Raw genomic sequence first — 22,739 nt, 5'->3', positions numbered from 1 at the left:
CGTTTGTCATCATAGAACATAATCTGTGTTCCTGACAACATTAGATTAACTTTACAGGAATGTTACTGGAAATGAAAATATTCTGAAAACGTTCTTACTAGAACGTATGGTTGATGTTATCCAGTGTTGTGAGAACGTTCTCTGACAGCTGTCACATGTTTGTAATAATCAGAACAGAGGGAGGATTTCATTTCATGTCATCTTGCGTGCAGAGTTCCTTTAGAACCGACTGGAGCTGGAACAGTTCTAACAATAAAATTAAACTGGAGAGAAGCTGTTTGTGTCCCATTAAAGAAATACTGGTTCTGTCTTTTGATGTTCTCTTTAAACCAAAGTGTTCCAGACTTGGACTAGAACCAGGTCTGAGGTTAAATAATGTCACCAGACTGTTGGTAGAGTCATTTTTTCAGTTGTTTCATCGTCAGTTCTGCTTTTTAAATGTACATAATTACACATACTGCACATCTGTTACTCTGAAACCATAAAATACAGTAACTTACCATAAAGAGAACGCACTATAAAGCTTTAATTTGTGTTTTCTATGATGGAAAAAACAAACAAATCATGCATTTGGGTCCTTCATTAATTTATTAAAGGTGTTTTAGAAATGGTGGGTCAAAAATATACAAACAGAAATGTTAATATTTGGTGAAATTTGTCCATTTCCACCTCAGTTTGTTTTTTCTGGTTTCCATCTTCTGGTTTCTCTTTGATTCCTCTGGACAGAATTGGTTCAGTTCAACTCAATTTGTTTTACTTATTTCTTCATCAGTCCACAGGTTCTTGATGGGTTCCAGTCAGGACTTTGAGGAGACCAGTCTAGAACCTTAATTCTGGCCTGATGGAACCATTTCTTTACCACGTCTGATGTGTGTTTGGGCTCATTGTCTTGTTGAAACATCCAACTGTGTCCAAGATCAACCTTCTGCTGATGGTTTTAGGTTTTCCTGAAGAATGTGGAGGTGATCCTCCTTCTTCATTATTCCATTTACTTTGTGTAAAGTTCCAGTTCCACACAGCATGATACTGCCACCTCCATGCTTGATGGTAGGTTTGGTGTTCTTGGGGTTAAAAAAAGATCCACCCTAAACAGTCTGAAACCAGTCCTAAACCAGTCCTAGAAAGGTCTAAAACAAGGATCAAAATCAAACCTAAACCAGTCCCAAGAAAGTCCAGAACCAGTCCAGAAGCACTTCTAGAAAGCTCTAGAGCATTATACTGCCACCACCATGCTTGGCAGTAGGTTTGGTGTTCTTGGGCTTAAGGATACAGGACACGAATGACTTTCTGACTTGTTCAAGTCAATTATTTGCTTTTTCAGATCTTTGCTGAGCTCCTGTCTTTCCCACTGTAGTGTTTGAGTCTAATGAGTGGATCTAATGGGTTCTATTTAAACTGGATCAGAGGAGTCAGCAGCTGTAGTCAAACGTAATCAAGTTAGGAGGCCATGAAACTAAGAAAATTTGATTAACACAACTTTCTACATGACTAATAAGTGATGATTCAGGTTACTGTGTATATTTCTGATCCAGCAGATTTTGTTTTCCAGAAGATCTTTACTAAATCTATGAAAGAACCAAAATGCATAATTGTTTTTTCAGTGAGAACAATTCACACGCTTCAATCAATCTATCGCAGAAAGTTTGGCACTGTGACAGGTCCTGTGTTCTAATGTGGTCCCGGGACCTTTCTGTGTGGAGGTTCTCAATGGGTTCTCCAGCTTCCTCCCACAGTCCAAAGACATGATGAACTGTCTGTAGGTATGAATGTGAGCATGTTCCATTGTCTGTCTGTGTTGTATATATATATATATATATATATATATATACATGGCAGATTTGACTTACATTGGAATTCTGTTCATACAGCAAGACAGACGTAACACGATGTTCACCGTAAGTCGGAACTCACATGAGTACATGAGTACCTATGTCACTCATCATCACAGTGGTAAAATCATAACCTGGGATGCTAGATCTGCTCCAGCTGCACACACACATAGATAGATAGATAGATAGATAGATAGATAGATAGATAGATAGATAGATAGATAGATAGATAGATAGATAGATAGATAGATAGATAGATAGATAGATAGATAGATAGATAGATAGATAGAGACATAGATAGATAGGGGTCATCCAGACAATTCCATGTTTTCCATGAAAACTCCCGCTTTTATTCATGTACTAACATAACTGCACAAGGGTTTTCTAATCATCAATGAGCCTTTCAACACCATTAGCTAACACAATGTAGCATTAGAACACAGGAGTGATGGTTGCTGGAAATGTTCCTCTGTACCTCTATGGAGATATTCCATTAAAAATCAGCTGTTTCCAGCTACAATAGTCATTTACCACATTAACAATGTCTACACTGGATTTGTCATTCATTTAATGTTATCTTCATTGAAAAACCTGCTTTTCTTTCAAAAATAAGGATGTTTATAAGTGACCCCAAAATTTTGAACGGTTGTGTACATTTAAATAATGTCTTTTGCTACCAGCTGGGTGGGGGTTTAATTGACGTTTTAATTGACTGTCTGTAGGTTTGAATGTGAAGTGGTTGGTTGTCTGTCTGGTGTGTATTTTTATATATATAGATATAAGTAATCTCTTTTGTCTGCCAGCTGGGTGGGGGTTTAATTGACGAAGCTGCTGAGGAGTCAAAGTCAGAAAAACACTGACGTCACTCACGTGCGGAGGAAGTCCTAATGAGCTCCTTCACTTCCCAGCAGCCATCAGAACTCAGCCGCCGCTGTTTAGACTGAGAATAACCGTAATTCGTTCAGCTCTCATGCAAATGAGGTAAATGTGTACACCAAATTACAGCTTGTCGCTCTGCATAAGTGGACGAGCTGCCGGACGATGAGCAGAGGCCGTCATCCAGACGAGCAGAGACCGAATAAAACTCTCCACCAGGAAAAGATGATTTCTGACTCCCTAATGCTGCTCTTGATTGGATTACAGTACAAACGTGTTGTGCAACGGATAAATCAAAACGCTTTTAGCGCTGCTGAGGATGAGGACTTGAGGACAGACGGCCTGAAGAGGTCGTCGTGCTGCTGGTGGCACACGGCTGCATGTCGTATGTGGATATGTACACGCAGCCTCATGCATGGCAGAGGTCATGTGTTCCAAGGACGCCATAAAAGAAGCCCAAAGGGGCAGAAGGGGGAAGGAGAAGAAAGCCGGCCGGGGGGGAGACGGGGGAGGGCGGCGGCCCAGGAGGCGTCTGGTTTTCCTCAGGAGCGAAGCTGCAGAGCGAAGTGGACGTGGAAAAGCCGGGGAATGGGAAAATGGTGCAGAGAGGATGGAGCTCCCAGGATTCAGCCCGGTTAGATCCACCGGACTGGTTCTGGTTCCCTCAGAGGAACCGTCCTTACTGCAGCCGGTTCTTTAAGCTCTCATGAGGAGCATAAATCCACTCCAGACAGCTGGAATTGTTCCCCAAACGTTCTGAGAAAGTTCCCAGAATACGGGACGATAATGTCTAAATTTAGACACAAAACAAGAAAAATGAAATCACAGAAAATAAGAGAAATGAGACAAGAAACACCAAAAACAAGACTTAAAATGTGTAAGGAGAGACGCAAAATGACAAAAACAACAAACAAATTGACCACAAAGGGACAAAACTGTCTCCAAAGACACCTAAAATGTGACCTTAAATGACCAAAACAAGAAACAAAACAGCGCAAAACAAGAAAAATGAGAGACAAAATCAGAAAAAACAAGGAAAAAAAGACAGAAAATGTCAAAAGAGTGAATCAAAATGACTAAAACGACAAACAAAATGACCACAGTGAGAAAAAACTGTCCCAAAGACAAACAAAACAACACAAAACTCTGGTTTGTCCTTCCATCGTCTCTAATAGTTGTGACCAACCACCTACCAACATGCTGATAGGAACCTGAAAGTTTACCCACAATCACCTTTTTAAAGTTTCTCTGGTGAATTATCAGAAACAGAAACACATCCAGGAAACCAAAGATTGTTTCTAGGACTCAGACATTAAACTGTTCACACTAGGATACATCCCATAATACTGATGATCACAGTTGGTTACAGAGAAAATGAACAGAAACCAGATTTAGTGTTTAGATTGTGACACCTGGATGGATGAAGTTGTTGTGTTTTATGTTGTTATTTTGGTCATTTTGGGTAAAATTTTGGTCGTTTTGTAAAATATTTTGGTTGTTTTGCATCCTTTTGTGTCACTTTTAGTCATTTTTTTCTCACACTTTGTAATTTTGTGTAACATTTTGACTGCTTTCCTTCTGTTTGTGGTCATTTTGCATCAAATTTTGGTTGTTTTCGGTCACATTTTTGGTCATTTTGTGTCACATTTTGGTTGTTTTGTATCTTTTTGTGTTCATTCTGCATCACTTAAACTGCTGTCAAACTAAGATACATCCCATAATACTGATGCTCACAGTTGTTACAGAGAAAATGAACAAAAAAACAATTTTAGTATTTAGACTATAAAACTGATTTGGTCATTTTGAGTCTCACTTTTCTTATTTTTGTCTGTTTTTGTTGTTTTCTACTCATCTTTGTCATTTTTGTGTCCATTATGTGATTTTACATAAGTTTTGTGTCGTTTTGTTTGTCTTAGGGACAGTTTTTTCTCATTGTGGTCATTATTTCCTCTCTCTTTTGAGATTTAGTGTCTAGTTTTTCTTGTTTTGTGTTTTGTTTTTGGCGTGTCGTGTCTCATTTCTCATAATTGATGTGATTTTTTTCTCAGTTTTTCTTGTTTTATGACCAACCCTAGACATTTTGTGTGTGGTTTTTGTCATTTAGGGTCATGTATTGATTATTTTACGCGTCTTTGGGACAGTTTTTTCTCACTGTGGTCATTTTGCTTCTCTCTTTTGATGTTGTGTGTCTTCTTTTTCTTGTTTTGTGTTTGGTTTTTGGTGTTTCGTGTCTCATTTCTCTTGTTTAGTGTGATTTTCTGTCCCGTTTTTTGTCTTGTGTTTGTCATTTTGTGTCACATTTTCATCGTTTTAGAAGTCTTTGGGACAGTTCTGTCTCTTCGTGACATGAAACTAGGATACATCCCATAATATTGATGCTCAAAGTTGAAGAAAATGAACAGAAACCAGATGTAGTGTTCAGACTGTAACACCTGGATGGATGTAAAACTGATCTGGTGTCAGTTTTGATCAGAACTTGAATGTGTTTTTCCTCCTAAATGTCATGAAAGCACATTGTGTGGTTTTAAATGTGAAATATAAATCAGTGTCACTTCACTTCATGCATTTTTTGACTCTGAAAAATCTTGAAAATCACATTTTTCTCTGATTGGAGTCTAAAAAAATCTTCATCTGATGCTGTGTTGATGGTTTTATTTGGATTTTAGAACTATGTTCTGCATGAACCGGACCAGAACTGTTGTTTTAACGTGGTGATATTCCAGATAAGATGAGGTGAAACTGAAGATACTTATTGCTGCTTTAAATTCCACCTGAGACGAGCCGAGGACTGGAGGGTGTAATTCTGTGGCTGGAACATAAATCTGAGTGTGAGAGCTTTGTGGGCGCCCAGGTCAGTCCTCCTGTGGGAAAAGGCAGATGAGAAGCTGGAGGTCAATCTGGTTTAAGCCCTGCTGGTGCCAGAAGACCCCCGGTTCTCCACCAGACCCGAGACGCTGTCGACACCAGAAAGACAACAACAGCAGAATCACCTCCAAACACTTCCCATCTTCTTCTCAAGGAATCGTTTCATTCAGAGCAGCTTCCAGATGTTCTGGTGTGAAACCAAACCCATAACTGATGACTGTAATAAAGATTTAGTAAATACATGCAGAGTTCTACCTTCATCCTGTGAATATTTCCAGAGTTCCAGGTCCTTGAAGTCCATAGAGATGGGTCCGGATAAATCTTTTCAGCACTTTTAATGGACTTTTCCCACCATTTCTGAAAATGTTGCCACAATAAGAGACCAAATTACCAAAAAAGGGCCAAAATTACCATCAAGAAACACATAATCACCACAAAAAGAGGTAATTATACCACAAAACAACTCAACATTTCCATGGAAAGATGCAAAATTACCACAAAAAGACCAAAACTACTATCAACACAAAAATGCAAAATCACCACTAAAATATGTATAATTACCACAAAAAGATGTAAAATTTCTACAAAAAAAAATCTCCACTAAAAGAAGCAAACTCACCACAAAGACTCATCTTGTTCTCCATCCCCAGTAACTTTATTAATGATCAAAGTTCTACCTTCATCCTGTGAATATTTCCAGAGTTCCAGGTCCTTGAAGTCCATAGAGGTGGGTCCAGATTTATCACTTTTTAATGGACTTTTTCCATCATTTCTGATCCTCAGAACTTCATCAGTCCAGCAGATAGAACCATGACATTTAGGAGGAGAAACACATCTGAGTTCTGGTAAAAACTGACACCAGATCAGTTTTACATCCACTCCAGCGTTGATATTATGGGATGCATCATAGTTTCATGTCACAAAGAGACAAAACTGTCCCAAAGACACCTAAAACAATCAAAGCATGACACAAAATGACAAAAATGAGAAACAAAACAAGCAAAAGACAAGACAAAGTCACACAAAACAAGGAAAACTAGACACTAAATGTCAAAAGAGAAAAGCAAAATGACAAAAACAACAAACAAAACAACACAAAACTCATGTGAAATCACAGAATGGAGACAAAAAAAATGACAAAGATGAGAACAAAACAAGAAAAAAATAGACAAAAAATAAGAAGAATGAGACTCAAAATGACCAGATCAGTTTTACAGTCTAAACACTAAACCTGGTTTTTGTTCGTTTTCTCTGTAACCAACTATGATCATCAATATTATGGGATGGGTCATAGTTTGAGAGCAGTGATGCAGAATGAACACAAAAACATACAAAACAACTAAAATATGACACAAAATGACCAAAAATATGACAGAAAACAACCAAAATTTATGCAAAATGAACACAAACAGAAGCAAAGTAATCAAAATGTTACACAAAATGACAAAATGTGAGAAAAAATGACTAAAATTGACAGAAAATGATGCAATACTACCAGAATATTAAACAAAATGACCAACATTTGACGCAAAATGACCAAAAGTGATTAGAAATTGCCACTTAACAAAACAAAACTACTTAATACATCCAAACTTTAAGGTTCCTATCAGCATGTTTGTAGGTGGTTGGTCACAACTATTAGAGATGATGGAAGGAGAAACCAGGATCATCTACAGACGCTGTTAAATAAAACTGATAAAAGCTTCTCCTGCTAATCTGTTCCATCAGTAGGTAAAGGTTCCTCACTGAGAACTGTGTAGGTTCCAGTTCTGCAGCCTCCGCTCTGCTCCTGATAACGGAAAGGTCAGCGGCTCTGATAAGCATCCAATCAGAGCTCACGGTGCTGCGATAAGCATCCAATCAGAGGGCTGGAGCTTGTCGGTGCATTCCAGGCCTGCAGCTGGAACACGGAGCTATTTTAGGTTCTCCACAGATAGCGGAGAACTTCAGCACAGCCGAGAGCAGCTGAGAGGAATCTGTCAGGAGGGAACAGGCTGAGAACCAAAGCAGCATTTAAAGAACGTTTCCTAGACGTTATCAAGGCCTCAAACCATAGAATGTTGTACTGAATCTTATTTTACAGTGTTCTATTAATGTTGAACAAGTATTTTTACAGTATTCTTAATAGCTTTTTTATTTTTACGGTATTTGACATTATTTTTACAGTGTTTTTATTGGCTGTTACAGTATTTTTGTAAATTTTTTTACAGTATTTTACACTATTTTTGCAGCATTTTTATTAGCTTTTTTACAGTGTTTTCTATTAGTTTTTTCTATATTTTTTCAATATTTTCTTTTTAATTTTTATAGTATTTTTATTATTTTATTCATTTTTGTGGTATATTTTATTCTCTTTTTCCATTTAAAAAAAACACCATATTTATTGGCTTCTAACAATATTTTATTAGTTTCTTCTTCACATTTTTACAATATTTTAAAATATTTTTTACAGCGTCTGTTGTTTTTTAAAAACATTTTACTACAATATTTTTTGTCGTTTTTATTACGATTTTATTTTTCTTTATATTTTGTCTCGTATTTTATTAGTAATATTTTAAGCAGCAAGTATTTTTATTCATTTTTTGCAATATTTTTTATGACTTTTTTTACATTTTGACTGTATTTATATTTATTTCTTTTACTCATTTTTAAAATTAGTTTCTTAAAAATTTTTTTGCAGTGCTTCTATTTCTGTTTTTTTACAGCATTTTTCTAATTTTTTTAACATTACTTTTAGTACTTTTGTTTTACATTTTCACAGTATTTTATGAACAGTATTTTCAGGAGTTAACTTTAGAATTTTATAGTATTTTACAGTATTTTCATTAGTTCATTAGTTCTTTCACAGTATTTTTTATTGGTTTTTCAGATTATTTTTATTAGTTTTTTCACAGTATTTTTTTACAATATATATTTTTGACAGTATTTTTATTAGTTTCTTTTTCACATTTTTACAGTATTTTAAAATATTATTTTACAGTTTTTGTTGTTTTCTTAAAAAAGATTTTACTACGGTATATCTAATTGGTTTCATCACTATTTGAATTCTTTTTTTACAGTATTTTTATTTGTTTTTTCGTTACATTTTTGGAGTATTTTATTAGTTTTTATATTATAAGCAGCAATTTTATTATTTTTTTAAAGTACTTTTTTCATTTTTTCCAATTTTTAATTTTTTTTATTTTCACTGTTTTTTGTATTAGTTTCTTTTACTGTATTTTTATTAGTTTATAAGCATTTCTATTTGTTTTTATAACTGTGTTTTTTTAGTATTTTTACAGTTTTTTATTTTGTAAGCATTTATAGTATTTTTATCATTTTTCCACATTATTTTATTAGTGTTTACAGTATTTTATTATTATTATAGTTTTAGTAGTTTTCTTTACAGTATTTTTGTTAGTAACTAGAATATTTAACTCTTTCTTCTACAGCATTTTTATAGTTTTTTTGCATAATTTTTACGTTTTTTTAAATTACTTTCATTTTTTTACAGCATTTTATTACTTTTTGTATTGTTTTTTAGTATTTTTTAACTATATCATTTGTCAGTTTTTCACAGTATTTTTTAAATGTGTTTTTTGTTTTATTTCAATGTATTTTTCATTGTTTTTACAGTGTACCTGCAGCAGGTAACATCTGTCAGCTGCCGTCTTTATCCTGGGTGGCCTCAGCCTGAAGTTTAACTCGACTTCCTAGCCTCGGCTCAGGCAGAACATGAAGGAACATCTGTGGAACGTGGCGTTTTAATGAGCGGAGCCCGAATGAATGGACAAGCAGCACTTTAACAGGCTGAGAGGTGATTCTGAAGCAGCACAATGAGCCGAACAGTTCAACGAGACGCTAATTTGTTCTCCACAAACAGCCTCGAGAACACGGACACTTTTTAGTTTGTCTCTAATTTAACTCGGCCTGAAGGTGCCGTTCTCCAAGTCTGCTGAACTTCATTAAAAGAAAATGTTTATGTTCCACCAAAACAAAGGAGGAACGTTTTTAAACCAGCATTCAAAAAATGTCTCAGGGATGTTATCGAGGCCTCAGAGGATTTTTATAAAATGTTCCTGTACCTTAAGAAAGGTGGAACATTCTGGATGCAATGTTCTGAGGACACAAACGAGACACAAATGAGATCCAAACTGACAAAACTTGCAATAAATCAACACAGAAAAACACAAATGAGGCACGAAACACCAAAAGCAAGATGCAAATTGACAAAAACGGACACAACTGAGATGTACATCAATAAAAATCCAACAGGAATGACACAAATAAGCCACAAAACAACATAAAATGGCACAAAAAGGAGATTAAATGGCATACAGCAGCCATAGACATCACTAAACAACACAAATTGTCAAAAAACTGATACAAAATGGTACAAATGAAACACAAAACTGCAAAAATGAGATGCAAATCGACACAATCGACACACAGAACCACATAAATGAGATGTAAATCAACAAAAATCTGACACAAAAAGACACAAATGACACAAGAAGGAGATTAAATGGCAAAAAAACTGCCACAAAACACCACTAAACAACACAATCTGACAAAAACAGACACAAAAGAGACACCAAATAGCACAAATGATACAAAACAACCCAAAAATGACAAAAACGAAACATAAGGTACAATATTAACCAGTAAACCTCATATTCTTCTGAAACATTCTTACAACAAAACAACACAAATGAGAAACAAAATGGCACAAAAAAGGTGCAAATCAATAAAAATCACACAAAAAAGCACAAATGAGATGCATAAAGGAGATTAAATGGCACAAAACAGCCACAAAACACCACTAAACAACACAAGCTGACAAAAAACAGATTTAAAATGGCACAAACAAGATGCAAATTGACATAAACCAGACAAAACCACACAAATCAACAAAAATGAGACATAAACTACAATATTAACCAGTAAATTCTTGTTAATTATCAATAATCAAGTGATAATCAGATAATAATTATTTTCAAAAAATTAAATAATTTTTATTTTTACAGACTTCTGAAATTATTAAACAGAAAAAATATGTATATTAAAGCTTTTAATGATTTTCTGATATACTAAACATTCTCCTCTTTTTGTTAAATTACAAATAAATCTAGTAAAGCCTTAGAAAAAAGTGTTATTTATCTTAAATATATTATTATATTTACATTTATTACAAATTATATTTAAAATCTGTATATTTAGGATTTTATATTTCTACTTTTAGAACATTTCACTGTAAAATTACACCATTGTTCATGTATTTAATCACCTAAATATACTTATTTTGCACTTATTAGTTTAAAAGAAAAATATCAATATGAAGGATTAAAACATTATAAATATATTTTACCCCCATTTAGTTAATTTATAGATGATAATTAATGTAAATAATGTGTTTAATCATCTATTGTTATTTATTTAGGAAGCACTGAGTGAAGTCAGGCTCTGGTGAACAGTGAAGGAAGATGAGATTGAGCTTGTTGGACAGAAAGTTTCCTTTTAAAAATCTTCCTGATGGCAGCTTGGATAAAAGCCTGGTTGTGTGTAAATTGTACAACAAAGAGTTTTCTGATCACTGCAACACTTCAAGCTGACAGTATCACCTCAATGTAAAACATGTTGCTGTTAGCACCAGAGCTAACGTTAGCTACGAGTCATGCTAACGGTGTAGCCATCCCATAATAGACCACTTTTCTAGACAGTGCTTGAGTTTACAGAAAGTCTTAAAATGTTGAATAAAATCGCTATAATTGCACTTAGATTTGCAGTAATCTGTGAATGTAGCAGACAGATGAAAAATGCAGATAAATAGAAATGAAACATTTTTGTGGTTTAAGTTTTTACTCTGTCGAGGCTCTGCCTCCTTGGAGGAGGAATAACCTAAACAACAAAAATATCTCTTTTAATAACTTAATTATAAACTTTTTGTTTATAAAAAAATTACATAAATAAAAATTGATATTCCTATAAAAAGAACCATCAAAATTCCACCATTTATCAGACCCAGAAAATATGAAAACAGAATGAATCTCTGGATTTTCAACTTTCTGAAGCTCCTTGAACTACTTATGCTGATTTTATGTGCCATACAGTGGAAAAAAACAACTAAATTCAGGCTTTAAGTCATCAAAATCACTTTTTTCTATATGTCCCATTTTCCTTTTTTAAAAAAAATAAATTTTAAATTATAAATATGTATATGTCTATTCATTGATTCAACTGTAAACCACAATTTTATTTGAATTGAAAAACTTCACTTATTTGTCAAATATTGCTATTTGACAAAAGTCCAATTAATTGTGATTAATTAATTACAAAGCCTGTAATTAATTAGATTAATTTTTTTTATCGTGTCCCACCAGTAATATATATATATATAGATATATATTACATCACCAAGTGCAATGCAAAGCGTGGGATGCAGTGGTGTAAAGCAGCCACCACTGGACTCTAGAGCAGTGGAGATGCCTTCTCTGGAGTGACCAATCACGCTTCTCCATCTGGCAATCTGATGGACCAGTCTGGGTTTGGTGGTTGTCAGGAGAACCATACTTGTAGGACTGCATTGTGCCAAGTGTAAAGTTTGGTGGAGGGGGGATTATGGTGTGGGCTTGTTTTTCAGGAGCTGGGCTTGGACCCTTAGTTCCAGTGAAAGGAACTCTGAATGCTTCAGCATACCAAGACATTTTGGACAATTCCATGCTCCCAACTTTGTGGGAACAGTTTGGAGCTGGTCCTTCCTCTTCCAACATGACTGTGCACCAGTGCACAAAGCAAGGTCCATAAAGACATGGATGTCAGAGTCTGGTGTGGATGAACTTGACTGGCCTGCACAGAGTCCTGACCTCAACCCCATAGAACACCTTTGGGATGAATTAGAGTGGAGACTGAGAGCCAGACCTTCTGGTCCAACATCAGTGTGTGACCTCACAAATGTGCTTCTGGAAGAATGGTCAAAAATTCCCATAAACACACTCCTAAACCTTGTGGACAGCCTTCCCAGAAGAGTTGAAGCTGTTCTAGCTGCAAAGGGTGGACCCATGTCATATTGAACCCTATGGATTAGGAACGGGATGTCACTTACGTTCATATGCCAGTCAAGGCAGGTGAGTGAATACTTTTGGCAATATAGTGTATGTATGTAGGCAGGCAGGCAGGCAGGTAGGCAGGCAGGTAGGCAGGTAGGCAGGTAGGCAGGTAAGTATGCAGGCAGGTAAGTATGCAGGCAGGTAGGCAGGCAGGCAGGTAGGCAGGTAGGCAGGCAGGTAGGTAGGTAAGTAGGCCTCCATCAGGTGAAGTTGACCATGGAAATTGCGCCAGTTTAAAGAAAGTCAGGTTTTGCCTCAGCGACAGCAGAGACTGATGATTGGCAGGTTGAGGTGGCTCTGGGAGTGCGTGCCTTATATATATATATATATATATATATATATATATATATATATATATACATTTTATATGTAACAATATCTATAATATATATAAGAAATAATACTATATCCATGTTATATATTGTTACATATATAAATAATATATATAATAAAGCAGCACAACAGTGAGAAGTTTGAGGGAAAACTTCTTCTTGTGAGTAGAAAATGTGAAGTTTCACCAGAAAAAGTAGCTGAAGATCATAAGTGAGTGAAATAAAAGTGATTATTGAACTTCTTCAAACTGACCCAGTTTGTTTCCCAGAACCAGGAGGAGCCGTCTGCTCTAATTGGACTCGCCGGGTTAATTAGGTTCGATGGATGCCAGAGGAAGGAAGATATTCCACACTGAGCACACTCCGTAGCCTTTTCCACACTGAGCCTCTGAATCAGTGTTTGTTTGAAAAGTAGAGTCTCTGGTAAGCAGTCTGAAGAGGAGGGAAGCAGTTCTCCTGAAGAACACAAACAATTATGAGGAGAATTCATAACACGGACAAGATGGTTCCTCATGACCTATTTAGGATGTTCCCTCTGGAAAAACAGCAGCAGGGAGACCAGGGAACGTTCCCTCAACATTAGCTAGGTTCTGATGACGTTTAAAGCTTCAATCTAAAGTTTAAAGAACATGTAAGAACATTCATCATTTTAAATAATGTTCCAATGAGGTTAAAAATGAACAAAGAGACCAGGGAGGAGGGAACGTTCCCCCAACATTAGCTAGGTTCTAATGACATTTAAAATTGTAACCTAATATGAAAACAACCTTTAAAGAACATTTATTATTTTAAATAATGTTCCACTGAGGTTAGAAGTGAACTAAGATGTCAGCAGTTGGGGAACGTTGCCACAATATTGCAGAAAATTAAGTTTGAATGATGTTTTAAACCTTGTAGAAGAATGTTCTACAATGTGTTCTCTCACCGCATCGAATGTTCCACCTTTAATATCAAATTACAGGAATGTTATTAAATGTTCTGTACAAAAAAAATCATCTGGGAAAAAAAAGATGAATGTTGGTTTGAGAACGTTCTATAATGCATTTCCTCAGCAATGTTTCATAAAGAACGTCAACATTTTGAAAAGATTTTTTGAATCTTGGTTAGAATGTTCTTGTTTTGTCACAGAATATTGTAGAAGAACGTTCTATAATGTGTTCCCTCAAGAACAGTTCAAAATGTTCTACTTTTACACATTTTACACATTACAGGAAAGTTATAAAATGTTTCGTCTACAAAAGGTTCCATTATCTAAAGACTCGATAACGTCTGGAAAATGTTTTTTTCTAAATGTTGCATTGAGAACATCTTTTGTTTGTATCATTGTGGGACTGTCATACTGAAGAACGTTCTATAATGTGTTCCCACAACAACATCCTCAAAACACTGCAGACAAAATGTTCCACTTTTGTTAATTTATCATATTAAAGGAACGTTACATGATAATCTGAGGCCTCGATCACATCTGGAAAACTGAATGTTGGTTTGAGAACGTTCCTCCTTTGATATCGAGTTCTCTGTAACATTTTGAAAACATTTTTTGAATCTTGGTTTGAACGTTGTTCCTTCGCTATGATAGAACATTGTGGGAATGTTTAATCAAATAACGTTCTATAATGTGTTCACTCAACAATAATTCAAATTGTTCCACCTTTATAAGGAATGTTCTGTCATCTGCATTCTCTGTAACATTTTTTGAATCTTGGTTTGAATGTTCTTCCTTTGTTATTCTACGTTCTATGACATTCTATAATGTGTTCCTCAACAACAAATCCAAACATCTATAGAACATTGCAGGCAGAATGTTCCAGCTTTTATCACATTAAAGGAATATTATAAAATGTTCCGTCTAAAAAAGGTTCTGTCATCTGAGGTCTCAATAACATCTGGAAATCTGATTGTTGGTTTGAGAACATTCCTCGTTTACTATCGTAGAACATCATCTCTAAATGTTGGTGTTAGATCATTATTTTAACTTCATAGGAACATTACTGGAGATGAAAATGTTCTCTGAAGGTTCTCTGAACATGTGACTATGAGGTTTTCTTTAAAAAATCATTAGAACTCTTAAGTAGCGATGTTGTGGGAACGTTCTGCGGCTGCCGGGTGGAGTCGGCTCGGGGCTGAAAGCAAACTATGAGGAGACTATTAGAGCTGCTGAGGTCTTTCAGCACCTGCAGTGATAGTGAAGAACAGAAAGAACGGGATCAAACGGAGGAACGGTTCTGGTTAAAGGTCTGAGACGCAGCGAGAAGGAACGTGACGGAGGAACAGGGCGGGAGGGGGAGGCCGTTCTCCAGGCTTGTATTTCATCTCTGTGCAGTGGACGTCTTAATCAACAGTGTCAGGTTTTCTTTCTGCAGGCCGCATGGTGTTCCTCATGCTGACAGCAGACGGGACAGAGAACAGGAGAACCGGCTCACAGGAAAATAAAGAAACGTCGTGTGCACAGAAATAAAGTGCAACCGGAGGGTTTGTTCTTCGTGCTGCTGTTTCGTTTAAAAGTAAAGAACAAAAAACGAAGAGAAAAGTGACAAAATCAGCTGATTTTAAAACCAAAGTGCATCTAAATTCAGATAAACACCGTCGATATTTAGTGGTTCTAAAGGCAGAGCACCGAGGAACCTGAAATATTCAACAAGTTCTACCTTCTCTCATAATAAAGTACGTTTCCTGTACTAAGAAATGTTAGCAAAGGTGGAACATTTTGGCTGCAATGTTCCGAGGACATTCTGAGGATGTTGTCAGAGGAACGCATTATAGAACGTTCTTCTATCAGAGATTCCTACGATGTTGCATGACTGGAGAAAGACGTTCTCAATGCAACATTCAGCAAATGCTAAAAGAAAAAAACGCTTTTAGAACTCCTCTAGAGAACGTTGTCCTGCCTTTAAAAAGAACATTCCTGAAACTAAAATAAAACATTACTAGAACTTATCTTATTCTACATTTTTTAGGACGTTCTAGGGATGTTGTTGAGGGAATGTATTGTAGAACCTTCATCTTTAAAATATTCCTACGATGTTCCATGATTGGAGAAAGACGTTCTCAATGTGACATTTGGCAAATGCTTGAAAAATGCTTTTAGAACTTCTCCAGAGAATGTTGTCCTGCCTTTAAAAAGAACATTCTGGAAATTAAAAGTAAACATAAGTAAAACTTATGTGAGACAGTTTTTACAATGTGATGTTCCTCTGAGGTTAAGATGGAACCAAGATAGAACGTTTTCACATTCAGAGGATGTTCGGGGGGATTTTGTCAGACTATGTTCCATGATAACAACAAGGAGGAATGTTCTCAAAGCAAGTTCCTGTACTAAGATATGTTAACAAAGGTGGAACATTCTGGCTGTAATGTTTCGAGAACATTGTTGAGGGAACGCATTATAGAATGTTCTGCTATGAAACATTCCTACGATGTTACATCATCCATAATAATAATAAAGAAGCAATGTTCTCAAAGGAAGTTCTTGTAATAATATATGTAAACTAAGGTGGAAAATTCTGGCTGCAATGTTCCGAGGATGTTCTAGGGATGTTGTCGAAGGAACGCATTATAGAACGTTCTTCTATCAAACATTCCTACGATGTTCCATGACAGGAGAAAGATGTAAATCCTTGGAAAATCCTTTTAGAACTTCTCTAGAGAACGTTACCCTTCCTTCAAAAAGAACATTCTGGAAACTAAGCAGAACCTCCATTAGACAGTTTTTACAATGTGACGTTCCTCTGAGGTTAAAACAAAACTAAGATAGAATGTTTCAACATTCAGAGAATGTTTGGGGGATTTTGTCAGATTATGTTGCTGAAGAAATGTATTATAGAATGTTCTTCTATAAAACATTCCTACGACGTTACATGATCCATGAAAATAAAGGAGGAAAGTTCTCATGGGAAGTTCTTGTATTGTGATGTATTAACAAAAGAGGAACATTCTGGCTGCAATGTTCCCAGGATATTCTGGGGATGTTGTCGAAGGAACATATTATTGAACGTTCTTCTATAAAACATTCCTACGATGTTCCATGACTGGAGAAAGATGTAAATCCTTTGAAAACGCTTTTAGAACTTCACTGGAGAACGATATCCTGCCTTCAAAAAGAACATTCTGGAAACTAAAATAAAACATGACTAGAACCCATCTTATTCTAAAAATTTTAGGACATTCTAGGGATGTTGTCAAGGGAACGTATTATACAACGTTCTTCTATATATGGAGAAAGACATTCTCAATGCAACATTCAGCAAATCCTTGAAAAACGCTTTTAGAACTTCTCTAGAGAACGTTATCCTGCCATCAAAAAGAACATTCTGGAAACTAAAATACAGCATTACTAGAACCTATCTTATGCTAAAATATTATTAAAGTTCTGTTTGATTTTTTAAATCTTATACTGTAGCTCTTTTTTTGCACATGAATATTTTTAAAATAGTCTTTTTTCACTTTTCTTCTTTACAGTTCAGATGCAAATGATGTGTTGGAACTTATCTATCAATCTATTATCGATTAATCTATCATCGATCAATCAATCAATCAGTCGCTTTCTGTACACTGTAAAAAACTTGACTGAAGCCTTAGTTGAATTAATTCTCTTTCATCTTTCTGCTTCCTCTTCTTTATTTTTTAAATTCTGTGGCTTCTGTCAATTTGAAATTCAACTTTGAACACTAAAAAATCATTTTTTTGCTCCTCTAGAGTCGTTTTCCTGAAACTAAAATGTTCTTCAAGTAAAACTAAAGAATTTTTGAGTTTGGATAAAACAAACACTGAAAAATTTGTTGGAAAAAACGAAAAATTTCCTTTAAATGAAGCAACTTGATCCAAAACAAACAGCGTTAATGTGACTCGAGTTAATCTGGATAAACTTTAATTGTGAGTCTAAGTTGGTCCAATAATTGTTTTTTATTCATTTGGGTGTTTTTTCTTCACATTGTCTCAGTTTCATTTCTATTTTTGTTTATTCTTCTGTACAAAACAGCTAAAATGTGCTTTAAAAAAAACAAAACTAATTGTGTCAAAACAACGTCGCGCCTCATTTAACCTCATTTTTACGCATGGCAGTTTTTAATTTTTCCTTCATTTTTAGCTCTTAAATCTGAATTTTGAAGTCATAAAAGCAGAAACTCCGCCAGATAAGACGCTGAAAAGGGGGATATTCTCCAAGCAGACTGCGTTCGTGTGAAATCAGGGACATAAAGTTGTGACTGATGATTATTTATCGGTACGCGGCTGGACGGTGAAATATGCGGCAGAGCGCTGCTGTAAACAGTGAGCAGACCAGGAGAGCTTTTACGGAATCCGTGCGGCCCCGCTGGAGGCTGACACCTCTTGATTTATGGCTGTATTTAGATAAGACGCCGCCGTAAATGGTTTCTAAATAGCGTCAAGGTCATGCGATGTAATGGGATAATGTTTTTCGGGCGATGGCGATAAGAGGACGTGTTTAGCGTGCGAGGAATTAACGCGCAGATAAAACCGGGGCCCTTTTCTTCCCTTATACTGCCGAGGTATGAGGATGACAGCGGGCCACGAATGTGTCCCAAAAGCTGCAAATAATAAGTCACGCTGTCCCTTCACACTCCTCCTGTTGTTGCTGGAAAAAGGAGAGCTGGATGTGAGAAAATTGGTTCAGTTTTACGCACAAAATGACCAATTACGCGCGATAAAGACAAGCGTCTGAGTTGGAAAAAGCGACAAATTACTAGATATTTTCAGATGAATTAATGTGCTGATCGTTCAATCCAAACCAAATTATGATTGTTATCCTCTTATCTGATCTGATTGGTTCAGTTTTACGCACAATATGACCATTTACGCGTGAAAGGTCCAAGCGTCTGAGGTGAAAAACCAGCAAATTATTTCATATTCTCAGATGGATGCAACCCATTGATTTAACAATATGAGTGAAAAAAAAGCGCAGACTGCTCTATTAAAAACAGAATTTTGATAATTATTCTCTGCTCTGACCTGATTGGTTCCGTTTCACGTACAAAATGACCATTTACGCGTGAAAAATCCAAGCATCTGAGGTGAAAAAACAGCAAATGACTTGATATTTTCAGATGAATTTATGTGATGACCAAACTAAATTCTGATTATTATTTTTTGATCTGTCTAAAATCTTTTTTTTATTCCAGGGTCACACGATAAACTTTTTTATTCTCCTTTTATCAACAACAGAGTTCTTCTGCTGAATCTGATTTGTTAAATATTTCCTCCTCGTCTTTTTCAAATTCATGTGCGCACTTTTTAAATCCTCTGCATCAGGATCCGTAAACTCCAGTTTCAAACACATCATCCTCCAGTTAATAAGCACAATAATTACACACATCATTATTCTTGTCATTGACCCACAGCTATTTAAACGGATCTATTCCGACAGATGGTGCGTAAAATCAGTGCGTAAAACCTCTCCAAGACTGAAAAAAGGACCCAAAATGCCACCAAAATAAATAAATAAGAGTTTTTTGTGTGTATTTATAATAAAAGCAGAGACTTAAACCACTTTCTCCTCTCACATTCTGATATTTGCTCCGTGCCTCCAGATTATGGCACCATGTTATTCCAAACCTCTCCAGACTCTCCTCCCATCCCGGCCGCTCCCGTCCATTGGCTGCCTCCTCTGCACGCTCACATCCAGGCCATATAAACCTGGAGCCTCACACCTTCTCCGGGGTCAAATTTCTCGGGAAGACCAGAGCTGCCTCTTCGGGGAGAACCGAGCGGAGCCTAGATCTGCTCTTTGGATTTATAAAGTTTTGGGTTTTTTTCTTCTTTTTGCGGCCTGCTGCGCCTCGGACGCTCTACCGGGATGACGCCGCTGCTGCTCTGATGAGATTCGGACACAGATTTGGGTCTTGAGGCCGCAGAGACACCGAGGAAAAACGCGGCAAACGAGCACATCTGCAGTCCGGCTCAGCATGAACCTCATCGGGGGCTACCAGCATCACCACCACCTGATGCACGAGCCCTTCCCGTTCGTCCAGCGCTGCCACCAGGACGCGCCCTACTTCCAGAGCTGGGTGGTGAACCACGGCGAGGTGCCCCCGGACTTCCAGATCCAGGCGCCCTACCCGGTCGCGGAGCTCGGCGCGCCCGGAGCGACGCACGAAGGCCGGCTGGAGGGGCTCCAGGCCGGGATGGGGAAGCGGAGAGCGTCGGGGCCGAAGAAGGAGCGCCGGAGGACGGAGAGCATCAACACGGCGTTCGCAGAGCTGCGGGAGTGCATCCCCAACGTACCGGCGGACACCAAGCTGTCCAAAATCAAAACTTTACGCCTGGCGACGAGCTACATCGCGTATCTGATGGACGTCCTGGCCAAAGACTCCGGAGAGACTGAAGGCTTTAAGGCCGAGATTAAGAAATTTGAAAACCGGGATTTGAAAAGGAAACGGGAGCTGCTGGTAAGTTAGGAGGCTGCGGAACGCTTCATTTAAACTAACTTTAGTGGAGATTAGAAACAAAAATCCGACTAGAAACTCAGATTTGGATCATTTTTAGTTTCTCTTTCTGAGCTACAGTCCGACAGGAACATTTAAATCAGACTTTTATCCAACAAGGATCAACTTCATTACATTTAATTCTATTTTTTGGCAGCTTTGAACAACAGTTTAAGTTATTTCATGGAATTTAAACGTTAAATCTTCACACGAATACTGAAATTAGACGCATTATTATTTTATAAACAGCTTAAAATACTCCAAACCAGTTAATTCCATGAATGTGAGTATTTAATTCATGATTATTTTACATCCAGAGCAGTAAAATTCTGCATAAATTGAGGCTTTATTTCAGATTCATTTGTTTTTTGTTTTGTTTTTTAAATTACGCTTCATTTGACGACATGTTTGCTGAATTATTTTCGCTCGAGTGATGTCACAGCCCTGCTTGCGTCATCAGACGTGTACATTTTTTGGCGGAGATCGTCACATTTTGTCGCTGTTGTGCCTTCCTCCCCCTCCCTTCCTCCACAGACCGACGGCCTGCACGAGTCTTTAGGAGCCGAGAAGAAGGCGAAGGGTCGGACCGGGTGGCCGCAGCAGGTCTGGGCTCTGGAGCTCAACCAGTGAAGAAACAAACTGAATAAAAACCCAAAAAACTCCTCACAGACTCTGGATTCAGATGTGGGTTAAAGAGATGAAATAAAAACCACTGACTGGGTGAACCTGAACGCGCCGCCGCCGTGCGTAAAAAGCCCCGGAGAGGTCGTGGACGCTTTTTGGACACGTCGCTGCTTCTTCTTCTTCTCGTCCTCATGTGGTTTGTTCTTCTGTTTGAAATGCGCCATTTCTGTTCTTCCTAATGTTTCCACCCTGCAGGACTACGCGCCAGATGTGCCAAAGCAACATCTGTCTCCCCTGAAAAACGTGTTTGTTGTCCGGCTTCGAAATAAAGAAGTTCAATCGAAATGGAGGAATTTAAAAAGCCGCTTTAACGCGCAGAAAAGTCAAATTAAAAGTTCTATTTTTATTAATATTTCAGGTGCAGAATTTATCTCCTCCAAAATCCGCTTTTAAGTTATTTTTTCGATGTTGATTTTTACATTTTTTTACATCGTCAATCAGAAAACAGTTGAGCTTTGTGTTTAATTTGATTTTTCATAATTTCTTTACCTTCCTTATTTCACTCATTCAGGTCTAAAAGCTTTTATTTTATTTTATTTTAATTGTTTTTACTATTGTCGATTTCAGATTTGGAAAAGTTCCCTAATCAAGTGTGTTGAGGTTTAATTTTAAGCTTTAAATTAGCTAAAATAAACCAGAAGCACATTTTTGATTTTAATTGAACCAAACAAACGTATTTCTTTTTTTTCATGTTAAATAATAAAAATAAAGCTCAGATCGCGGGCGGTGGAAACACATTTTTGAGAGGAAACGGTTTGTTTTCTTATTTTATTTTCTTTGTCGCCGCTGGTTTGTCGCAGTCACAGTATTTTATTCTGAGAATTAAACTCTTGAAGTTTGTTTTTGGTGGAAAAAAAAAAAAAACTAAATCCTGAATCTACCTCAGAATGAAAAGAGAGAAAACACTTCAGAGTTCAGCAGCTTCTCACTCCGACAGAAAACGCAAAAAATTAAACCAAGAGAAAAAAAGGTGAAAGTTTTATTATTGTGCCAGATGTGCGTTAGATGTGAAGTTCTATATATTTAGTTCCATAAATAAATGAATTATTTTAAGACTCTAGTTGTGGTCAAAGTGTTTTTCTTTCTTCTTTAAATGTCTTTTACCTGATTATTATTATCGTTGTCTGTAATATATTGATTTATTTTTAATTTTTAGACGTTTTGCAAGTCACTTTTTAAGAAATAAATTAATTTATAAACTGAAAATATAATTCTGATGTATTTGTGTTGATGTTAGAATTAAAGTTGGGTTAAAACTAAAAACACAGTCATTAAATTATTGATTAATTGTTCTTCTGTTTCACTCATTTAACAGAGTAAGTTTCATTTAAAATGTCAACTTGAAATATTTTGTTAATATTTATGATAATTAAGAGCTAAACGTAAAAAACAAAACAAAAAACAATCTAGAAATACTAGTTGGAGCAAATTCATTTTTAAATTAATAACAATATGCAGAAAAATATTATATATTATTATAAAATACCAACATATCATTAAAATACCGAATTGACTTAATATTGTTGCATTAACTTAATATTCTGAGTAATTTAAACCCAACTTTGTGCAACAGTTGGTTGAAAACTAAATTAAACTTGGAATAAATGCATTAAATTGGTTAAATAACAA

At 36.4% G+C, this 22,739-nt stretch overlaps 1 protein-coding gene and 1 long non-coding RNA gene across 2 annotated transcripts; one reads left to right on the top strand and one right to left on the bottom strand.

Moving 5' to 3' along the window:
- Positions 1 to 388: 388 nt before the first annotated feature.
- LOC129350464 (uncharacterized) lies at positions 389 to 13,662 on the bottom strand. Its single transcript, XR_008603875.1, has 3 exons — positions 13,241 to 13,662; positions 6,190 to 6,518; positions 389 to 5,927 (listed from the first exon to the last, which is right to left on the bottom strand). It is a non-coding gene; the product is annotated as an uncharacterized LOC129350464 (long non-coding RNA).
- Positions 13,663 to 19,648: 5,986 nt separating this feature from the next.
- LOC111568857 (heart- and neural crest derivatives-expressed protein 1) lies at positions 19,649 to 22,170 on the top strand. Its single transcript, XM_023270705.3, has 2 exons — positions 19,649 to 20,390; positions 20,961 to 22,170. The coding sequence occupies exons 1-2, from the start codon at positions 19,908 to 19,910 to the stop codon at positions 21,054 to 21,056; spliced, it is 579 nt and encodes a 192-aa protein (XP_023126473.1). The 5' UTR covers positions 19,649 to 19,907; the 3' UTR covers positions 21,057 to 22,170.
- Positions 22,171 to 22,739: the final 569 nt, after the last annotated feature.

Source organism: Amphiprion ocellaris, chromosome 14, assembly GCF_022539595.1.
Source record: "Amphiprion ocellaris isolate individual 3 ecotype Okinawa chromosome 14, ASM2253959v1, whole genome shotgun sequence".
NCBI classification, from domain to species: Eukaryota; Metazoa; Chordata; class Actinopteri; family Pomacentridae; genus Amphiprion; species Amphiprion ocellaris.
The sequence above is the reverse complement of the archived record's forward strand: the minus strand, read 5'-3'. Positions and strand labels throughout refer to the sequence as shown.